Source organism: Propithecus coquereli, unplaced genomic scaffold, assembly GCF_000956105.1.
Source record: "Propithecus coquereli isolate 6110/MARCELLA unplaced genomic scaffold, Pcoq_1.0 Scaffold42, whole genome shotgun sequence".
Classification (NCBI taxonomy): domain Eukaryota; kingdom Metazoa; phylum Chordata; class Mammalia; order Primates; family Indriidae; genus Propithecus; species Propithecus coquereli.
Window position 1 is genome coordinate 2903611 of NW_012149952.1, and position 9744 is coordinate 2913354.

The 9744-nt window shown below is 48.4% G+C and overlaps 1 protein-coding gene across 1 annotated transcript in view; it reads right to left on the minus strand.

Annotated features, from left to right (window-relative positions):
• NOVA2 (neuro-oncological ventral antigen 2) overlaps positions 1 to 9744 on the minus strand; it is a 23604-nt gene that overhangs the window by 5076 nt on the left and 8784 nt on the right. Inside the window, exon 4 of the mRNA XM_012653247.1 lies at positions 7305 to 7471. Coding sequence (XP_012508701.1) covers positions 7305 to 7471 — 167 coding nt within the window. The remainder of the gene's footprint in view (positions 1 to 7304; positions 7472 to 9744) is intronic.

Here is a 9744-nt window from a genome sequence, read left to right on the forward strand (position 1 = left end):
AAGTCTCCAATACCCCACTCCGGATCACTCTGCATTTGTAGCTGTCTCACTTAGGTACGTTCAGGTGTGAGCAGCTGACTAATTATTCATTATTTCTTCTACTGTGGTTTTGGCTGAATATTTACATATTGAAATTCATCTTGTTTTCTAACAAATTGCCTTCCTTTTATTTCTCCTTTATTTAAAAAAGCTTCATGGGATAAAGAAAATGTGGTATATCCATACATGGAATATGATTTGGCAATAAATTTAAACGAACAAAGTATCAATACATTCTACAGCATGCATGACGCTAGAAAACATTATGCTCAGTGAAAGAGGCCAATCGCAAAAGTCTACATATGATTCCATTTGCATGAATGTTCAGAATATGCAAAAATCCACAGAGGAAAAAAAATAGATTAGTGGTTGCCAGGGGATGGGAGGAAGGGGATTGGGGGTGACTGCTAACAGGTATGGGGTTTTTTGGGGGGATGATGGAAATATTCTGGAATTAGATGGTGGTGATGGTTGACCACATCTTGTATGGTTCCACTGATATGAACGTCTAGGATAGGAAAATTCATAGACATAGAAAGTAGATTCATGATGGCTTAGGGCCAGGGAGGGGGTGAACTGGGGTGGGAGACTGAGGGGCGATAGCTCAATGGATCAAGATATATTTTGGAGGTGATAAATGTTCTAGAATTGATTGCGGCGATGGGTGCATTGAGCCATTGAGCTGTACATTTTAAATGGGTGAATTTATGTATGTGAATTATATCTCCATAAAACTGTTAAGAAGTCTTATGGGTATAGGTACGCTTGTATATACGTATGACATGAATGGTATTTCTGAGAATAAAGTGGGCATGGCAAAATATTTGTAGGGGAAAGGGGGCGTTGGTGTGACAAGGCTGGGAAGGGCAGCTCTCCATGCTCTGTTCCCTGCTGGTCTCCCTGACTTCAACTCTTCCCCACCGCCCACCCCTTGCTCACTCCACTGCAGACACGCTGGACTCCCTGCTGTTCTCCAACTCGCCAAAGTCTCCAGACCCAAGGCCTTTGCACCCTCACCTGGAGCACTCTTTCCCAGGAGAGGAGGCTCGTGTCTCCGAACCCCAAGCCCCACCTCCATGCAGAGGCCTCCCCTGACCACACAACTACTACAGCCTGTTTACTGGCCTAGTTTATGTCCTCAGCGTGGATCCTCTAGATTCGTATCTGACTGCTAACATCACATCAACATTCTATGACGCCAAATGGACACCTAAAACTTGAAGTCCAAAACAGCCTTCTCAAATGTGTTTCCACCATGGTCTTCCTCCTTTTAAGACAAGGAAAAGGCATCCTTCTCGTACTCAGACCCAAGAATGAGGAGTCTTCTCTGTCCCTCACACTCAAAATCTAATCAGAAATTCTGTTGGCTCTGTCTTCAAAATATATCCTAGACCATTCTAGAGTAAAAGAGACTAATGAGGTATAACAACCAACTGCAATGCATGAATGTTGACTGAATCTTGGATAGAAAAATCTTCTAGGCTGGGCGCAGTGGCTCACGCCTGTAATCCTAGCACTCTGGGAGGCCGAGGCGGGTGGATCGCTCAAGGTCAGGAGTTCGAGACCAGCCTGAGCAAGAGTGAGACCCCGTCTCTACTAAAAAATAGAAAGAAATGATCTGGACAACGAAAAAAAAAAAATATATATATAAAAAAATTAGCCGGGCATGGTGGCGCATGCCTGTAGTCCCAGCTATTTGGGAGGCTGAGGCAGGAGGATTGCTTGAGCCCAGGAGTCTGAGGTTGCTGTGAGCTAGGCTGATGCCACGGCACTCTAGCCTGGGCAACAGAGCAAGACTCTGTCTCAAAAAAAAAAAAAAAAAAAGAAAAGAAAAATCTTCTATAGCTACAAAAGATATTTTAAGGTGATTCGAATATGGACTTTTTATTAAATAATATGTAGGAGACTTAGGAGACATATGTTAAAGAATATAGGGGTATCCTGACAGTCACAGGTGAATAATAATAAAAAAAAGAATGTAGGGGTAAAAGAGCCATGAGGTCTCCGATTTATTTGCAAATGGATCGTTAAAACAAATCAGACCAAAAACTGCGCGTGCGTGTGTGTGTGTGTGTGTGTGTGTGTGTGTGTGTAAGCAGATAAAGCAAATGCTAACAACTGGTGAATCTAAGTGCAGTGTATAGGGACTATTCTTTAAGCATTTTCAAAATAAAAAGGAGAAAAAAACCTATGCCCCAACATTCCCTTCCCTTCTTCTCTGCTTTATTTTTCTTCCTAGTACTTTTTACTCTGAAATCCCATATATTTTACTTATTTACTTGTTTATTTTCTGTTTCTCTGTGAAAGAATTTAAAATCCATGTGGGTAGGGCTTTTGTCTATATTGTTCCTACTGGGTTCTCAGTGTCTAGAGAAGTGCCTGGTACACAGCAGATGCTCAGCCAAGGGTGGGTAAACGCATGGGTGAATGAAAGAATGGAGGACGACGTGCCCACAGGACGAAGTGGGAACGGGACTGGCTGGAGTGTGTGACAGAGTGCCATGCATTTGGGTAGCCAAACTCAGCCAAATTCAGCCCGATCAGAGTTTTCTAGATTAATCTGTAAATGCTGCTTTGTAAAATGTGAAGCATCCTAGTTTTTAAATGTTGGCAACCTCTTCCCAATGTCTAAGAACCGCTGTGTAGTGTAAACAATGCAATGTGCTAGCCAGACTACCCATTTGCAGTCTGTGCATACAAATCCCTGAAAAGCCGCCTTGGACTCTGGAGTCACCTGCTTGAGGTTTAAATCCTGGCTCCACTACGGATGCTGGGCAGGGGACCTAATCTCTCTGAGACTCAGTTTTCTCATCTGTAAAATGGGGATAGTCATACCTTCTCCATGGGATTATTAGGAGGCTTAACTGAGATCAAGCATACTTGAAATCCAAGTATGGCCACAGGTACCCGGAACTGAGTATGATTGTGCGTCAGGTGACTCACAGCTCCCACCTCTGGCAGGTTACACTTCGGTCCCCTCAGTCATATTTCTTTTTTTTTTTTTTTTTTTGAGACAGAGTCTCACTGTGTTGCCCCGGCTAGAGTGCCGTGGCGTCAGCCTAGCTCACAGCAACGTCAGACTCCTGGGCTCAAGCAATCCTCCTGCCTCAGCCTCCCGAGTAGCTGGGACTACAGGCATGCGCCACCATGCCCGGCTAATTTTTTCTATATATTTTTAGTTGTCCAATTAATTTCTTTCTAATTTTAGTAGAGACGGGGTCTCGCTCTTGCTCAGGCTGGTTTCGAACTCCTGAGCTCAAACAATCCGCCCGCCTCGGCCTCCCAGAGAGCTAGGATTACAGGCGTGAGCCACCGCGCCCGGCCCCCTCAGTCATATTTCTGCTTGACCCCTGTGAGCATGTCATCGCTCATTCATTCAAACAAGCAACATGTGCTGAGCACCTACTATGTGCCAAGCAATTCCACCCTAGGTATCCGTCCGAGAGAACTGAAAACATATGTCCACACAAAAACTTGAATGCGAATGTTCATAGCAGCATTATTCATAATAGCTAAAAAGCAGAAACAACCCAAATGTCCATCAATTGATGACCAGACAAACACAATGTGGTATATAGTCATACAATGAAATATTATTTGGCCATCAAAAGGAATACAGTTTGGACAGATGCTACATGGATAAACCTTGGAAGCATTATGTTAAGTGAAAAAAGCCAGATGCAAAAGGCCACATGCTATATGATTCCATTTATATAAAAGATCAAGAACAGGCAAATCCATAGAGACCAAAAGTAGATTAGTGGCTGGCTTGGGGGCAGGGAGAATGAGGAGTGACTGCTAATGTACACAGAGTTCCTTTTTGGCATGATGAAAATGTTCTGGATTTAGATGGTAATTGATGGATAACTCTGTGACTATACAAAAAAAAAAAATCCTGAATCGTATACTTCTAAACAGTGAGGTTTACAGTATGGGAATTATGTCTCAACACAACTGTTATTTATAAAAAGAATCACCAGGAAAAACAAACAGCCTGACAAGTCAAGGGAACGGAACAGCATGTATACAACCAGACCCGGGAGTAAGGAAGTATTTAGTTTGTGATACAGAATTTCAGAGTAAGGAGGGAAGGATGGATTAGCCAAAAAAAAGTTTGAGCTTTGAAGACAAGTGGTTAATTGTATGGGAAAAATTAAATTAGATTTAAAAGAATTTCCACCTCTGCCACCTCCTAGCTGGTGGCCTAGGAAAGTCCCTTTACTTCTCGGAGTCTCTTTTTCCACATCTGTAAGATGAGTGTCTCATTCCTGATCCACACGGTTTGGGCAAGTATTCAGTGAGACACTGGTGGCCTCTTCCATAGTAATCACTCAGTCAAGGTTAGCTGAGATGAGAACTACTGCTGGCAGCAGGGTTTCTGTTTTCACAACAGAGCACATTCCCAATCTTAGTTTGCTGTTCGGTTCGCTGTTCATTTGCTATGTGACCTCACGCAAATGCCTGTACCTCTCTGTGCCTCAGTTTCCTCATCTCCAATATCAGCATAACCACATCTACCCTATATAATTATTGGGAAGGTTCAATGACTGAAGTGACTGCTCAGTGCCTGGCACATGGGAAGCCCTGAGAAAATGGCAGTTGGTTTCATGACGCATGCAGATTTATAGAAGCACAACATCCTAGAGAGATCCTCAGGTGTAGACCCATGGAATCTTGGAGTCCCAGAATATTAGAATGGTAGAATTTTGCATAATATATGCCTAGAATCTTGGAATCACAGAGCCATAGAATTGTAGAAATTTTAGAGCCAGAAAGACCTCGGAGACAATCTGCCCCAGTGATTTGGAAGCCCATGGAAATTTTCAAATACTGCTACTAACAACAACAACAACAACAACAAAAACAGCAGCAGCAGCAACAGCTAACATAGTGCTTATCATTTGCCAGGCACTTTTCCAGACAGTTTCCAATAGTAACTTATTTAGGCTTCACAACAACCCTATAAGATGGGTGCTGCTATCATCACATTTTCTAGATGGGGAAAAGGAGGCCCAGAGAAAGAACTTGTGCAAAGTCACACGGGTAGTGAGTAGTAGAGTTAGGATCTGATCCCAGGCCAGAGTCCACGCTCAGATTCCCAGGCTTTACCCGAAATTCTGATTTAGCAGTTCTGGAGTGAGACCCAGGCATCTGCATTTTAGACTACTCAGATGACTCCAGCTGGGGCCGAGAGCCACAGGTCTAGTTCAGAGGTGGCAAACTGGTGATCCTCAGGCCACACCCAGCCTACAGTCATATTTTCTTTGGCCTTCACACTGTTTTAAAAACAGAGCCAACCTTTCGAATCGGTTGATTTCAAAAATTTATGGCTTCTTTTGGAAAACTAAGAAGATATGGCAACACTACGTCCATGTTCCCAATAGATAAGAATTGGGTTGAGTAGCAGCAGCCACTTCCTTTAACGATGGCATATTCTCTCCAGAGGGCCACAGTCCTCAACTCTTTATGTTCCCTTTCTGAATCCTGGAGTCATTTCAATTTGTAATCTCTGGTTTGGTCTAAATGTCACACTGTAAAGAAAGAGAAACTGAGGCCTACAGAAGAGAAGGGGCCCTGAGTAACACAGCAAGTCCAAGGCAGAAAGCAAGTAGAGCTGTCTCCTGACTAAAAAGTCCCATGATGACAATAACGACAGCTAACATTTTTGAGAACTTTCTGTGCATTATGCATACAAGCTAAGTGCTTTTCAAACATCAATGAACTCTAACCATCACCCTTAAGTAGGCACCATAATGAATCTCCTTTGACAGGTGAGAAAAATGAGGTGTGGAGAAATCAGATCACTCGCCCAAGGTCACACAGGTAGGAAGTAGGCACAGAGTGTTCACCTCAACATCTCACCCCAGAGCCTAGGCCTTCAGCCCTTATTTCTCTGTCTTTGGAACCCCTGAGTAATAAGGCAGAATATAAATCTTGGTTCTATAACCTTTCAGTTGCACTGTCTCCGAGTTCCTGTGGATTAGAAGGAGGCGGTGGAAGGCTCAGGCACAGATGGTGCTGACCCCATTTTCCCTGCAACATTCATAAACTCCTGATGAACCCTGAGTCCCCTGTGGCCACGACCAAGGCGGAGGGAAGAGGCTGCCCTCGCTTCTCTGTAAACTGTGGGTAAGCTACGTTCTGCTGGTGGGAAGGAATTCGGGAGAGGCCTGGCGGGGAGCGGAGAGCAGAGTCGCTTCAGCACCAAGGACAGCAGCCGCGCTCCACGCCCCAAGCCCGCGGTTTTTTTGGGGAGCGATCCACGATCCACCCGGCCGCGCTCCTCCAGGGCTCTTGGCCCACCATTTCCCCATGAACTTGGAGGAACTCAGGCCCGTGGTCTGCCCCATCTCAAGGCAACGACAGGACCCAAGAATTCCAGATTCCTTTTACCGAGGCCCTCTCTCCTGTCTTTGCCTCTAGGCAGACGTTAAGGAGCCCTCGCAAGTGGCCAACCCGCCGGCCCAGGGCTTCTCGCCCCTTTCGTATCGAGTACGCGTGTATATGGGAGTGTGGAGCGGAGGAAAAACGGGGAGCGCGCGCAGCCAGCCCCGCGTTCCCACCCCTTTCACCCGCTTCCAGGTCCGGAGCACGCTGCTACGGGTTTTGCTGCAAGCCCACCTGCCCAGTGCACACCATCGTCATGGCAACCGGAGAGCCCAGGGAAGCGATTGGTCCACTCCCTGCCACGCCCCTACGCCGCCGCTTCCCCGTAACTAAGGCAACGGAGGAGCGCTGCCCTCCCCCCTCCCGTCCCTTCCTAGATAGGGCTGGGTAGGAGAGGGACACACCCCCTCTCTCGCTAATGAAACATCATTCTACCCCCACACGGTAATTACAGGGGGAGGTGGAATGAGCCGCCATTTCTAAACTATTCTGGATGTGGCCGGGAGGGCACTGACATCACTTCCGGTGAGAACAGGAAGTGGGAAGCAGGTTATTCAGGAGACAATGGGATGAAGTCGAAGGGAGAAAAGGATGCGGAGGATCCCAGGAAGGAAGCTTAAATAGAGTGTCAGGCCACATTCTCCCAGACCTTCACTCCTTTCTGAATCAAGCCCACTCCAAATGGTCTGGAGTCCTTTCCATACTACTAGGGCTGACTCCCTAGTGACAATGCGAACCACTACCATGTGGTATTTGACTGATGAACTTTTTATGAGCTTTGTCCCACTGAACCTCCATAGTAACGCAGTGATGTAGGAGGAGTGGTCCTTCATGAACATCACCGGCTTTACAGCAACCCAGTCTCTGCCCCGGCTGACCTGCTTGGCTCTGTCGGGGTTCATCGTGGTTTGGGGTTGAAGGATGTTGACCACCTCAGGCTTGGTCATCGCTTGTGGGATTTCTCGGACCTTCTCGGCAATAAAGCTGTGCACAGCATTCAAGGCCTCTGCCGTGCCCTGTACTAGGCATACCCGCTCTGTGGTTCCTGTTGAGCAACGGAGAGAGAGGGCACACTCATCAGACAGGAATGGGGACATTCCTGAGAGACAGGCCCCATGTAATGGAAGGGGAAAACTGATATCCAAAGAGTGGACCTGGCTCACCTAGGCCACACGGTGAGCCCGGGCAATGTGGCATGGGCTCTGAGGCCATGATGGGTGGCTGGGAGAATGGAATTGTTGCTTTATAATCTGCACTCCCTTAAAACAACCCCGGGGATGGAAGAATGATGCTTAAGTGCTTTGTGATGCCCACAGCAGCCCTGGCCAGGAGAGACAGGGCTCAGCTGCCTCTTCCCAGTTCTTGTGGGCTCCCGGGTTGCTTTGGCAACCATTCACTCACACCCCCCCCCTTCTAGAAGCGGAGAGCTCAGGCCTGCAACGGTTGCCACAGTAACTGGAACCCCCTTATCGGTCTAGCTGGCCGGGTCCTCGGCCCACCCCCAGGGGGACGAGGGATGAGGCCCCGTTGCCATGGCAACCCTTGAAAGCCTGCAGCGTCGGCCTCTGGGCTTTTGGAGAGGATGGGGAAGGGCTGGGGGATGGGGGAGGCAGAAGACAGGCCTGAGTGCCTGCCTGGACCCACCACATGGAGGGCTGAGGGGTGGGGGAGGGCAGGGGTGTGGATAGGGGAGAGCAGAGTGGGTCAAAGACAACTCACGGAGGAGTGGGGACCGACGGACTGGGGAAGGAGGGTGGGGTGGGTGCCTTTGCTGTACGTTCTCCAGATATTGGCTGCAGATCTGACCTGGGCATCCTTCTCACCTCTGTATGTGTGTGCTGGGGTGGGGGGAAGAGAGAAACTGGGTATTGTTGGGATATATGTGTGTGAGACTCTGGGTGACACTGTGACCAGTGTGTGTGTTTGTGAGGCTGTTTGGGTGAGTGGGCTCTGTGTGTGTGTGTGTGTGTGTGTGTGTGTGTGTGTGTGTACTTGGGCAGGACTGGCTAGATTATCTCAATCTGCATTTGTGTGGATAAGAGAAAGAGCACAAAGACTGTGATGCCAACAGACTGCGTGACCTAGTGATTCGGCAAAGATATGTGTGTGCCCTTGTGTGTGGCAGAGACTTCGGTGTCGCTGTGAGGATCGAGGTCATGTGTACTATTTGTGAGACTGAGCCTGGGTGCGTGAGAGTTTGAGAGAAAGAAACAAAGACTCTCGCCAAGTGGCACGGAGGCCGTGCAGTGGGAGCATAACCACTCTGAGACCGTCTGCACGTGTGTAAGTGGAGGACACAGATCTCTGGGTGCTCCTAAGACTGCGTGGTGGGTATGTATATTTACGGGGGACAGGCAACACCCTATGACTGGTGTCTGAGTGGTGTCTGAAAAGGAGGGAGAGAAAGAGACAGGCAGACTCAGGTGACAGTATGTGAGACTGGATGACTGATGTATATGTGTGTGTGTGTGTGTGTGTGTGTGCGTGCGTGTGTGTGTGTGTGCGTGCGTGTGCGTGTCTACAGCGAGACAAAGAAGGCCCGAGCAGGACTGGTGTGTGTGAGAGTGTGCGTACCTGGGTGAGCCCGGGCGGGTGTGATGCGTGGAGTGTGAGTGTGATTCTCTCCCTGGGTGGGACTCTGTCCCTGGGAACATGAAAGACTTGAGTGTGTGCCAGGCTCAGTGTGACTGTGTGTCTGGGGCACTGGGGGTGAGTGTCAGTGTCACTGTCCTGTGAGCATTTCGGCGCGCTGGAGCTACAACCCTGACCCTTTGCTTGCCACCTCTCGGCCTGGGATGCCAGCCTCGCCATGTGTCTGGGTGTCCCTGGCTGCGGGTCACTTGTGTAGTTGACATCCCACACTCCCTTCGGGCCACGTCCCTCACTCTTACTACCCCCCAGTCCAGAACAATGGCTTGGTCTGAGCCAAGGGTGAGTCAGCGTACAGGCTGCCTCCGTCTGGGTGTAAATAGGAAAGGGTGTGGGTCGGGGTGGGGGAGGGGGAAGCCCCTGGGAGAGCCTGGCTGGGTGGCCCGGTTCTCTGTCTCTGCGAGGGCTCTGGCTCCAAGGGCTCCGTCCAGCTCAGGAAGTCTTTGACCTCCCGCCCCCTCGCAGTTCTTAACCCAGGTCCGCAGGGGCTTTTCGGGGGACTCAGCTAACCCCTGAAAAAGTGTCCAATAATAACTGGTGCTTATATAACACTAAGCGCCAGGCACCATTCTGAGCACTTTTTATATTTTTGTTCACTTAATATATGAGGTAGGCAATATTATTATCCCTGATTTCTTGCTAAGGACACTGAGACACAGAGAGGGCTGG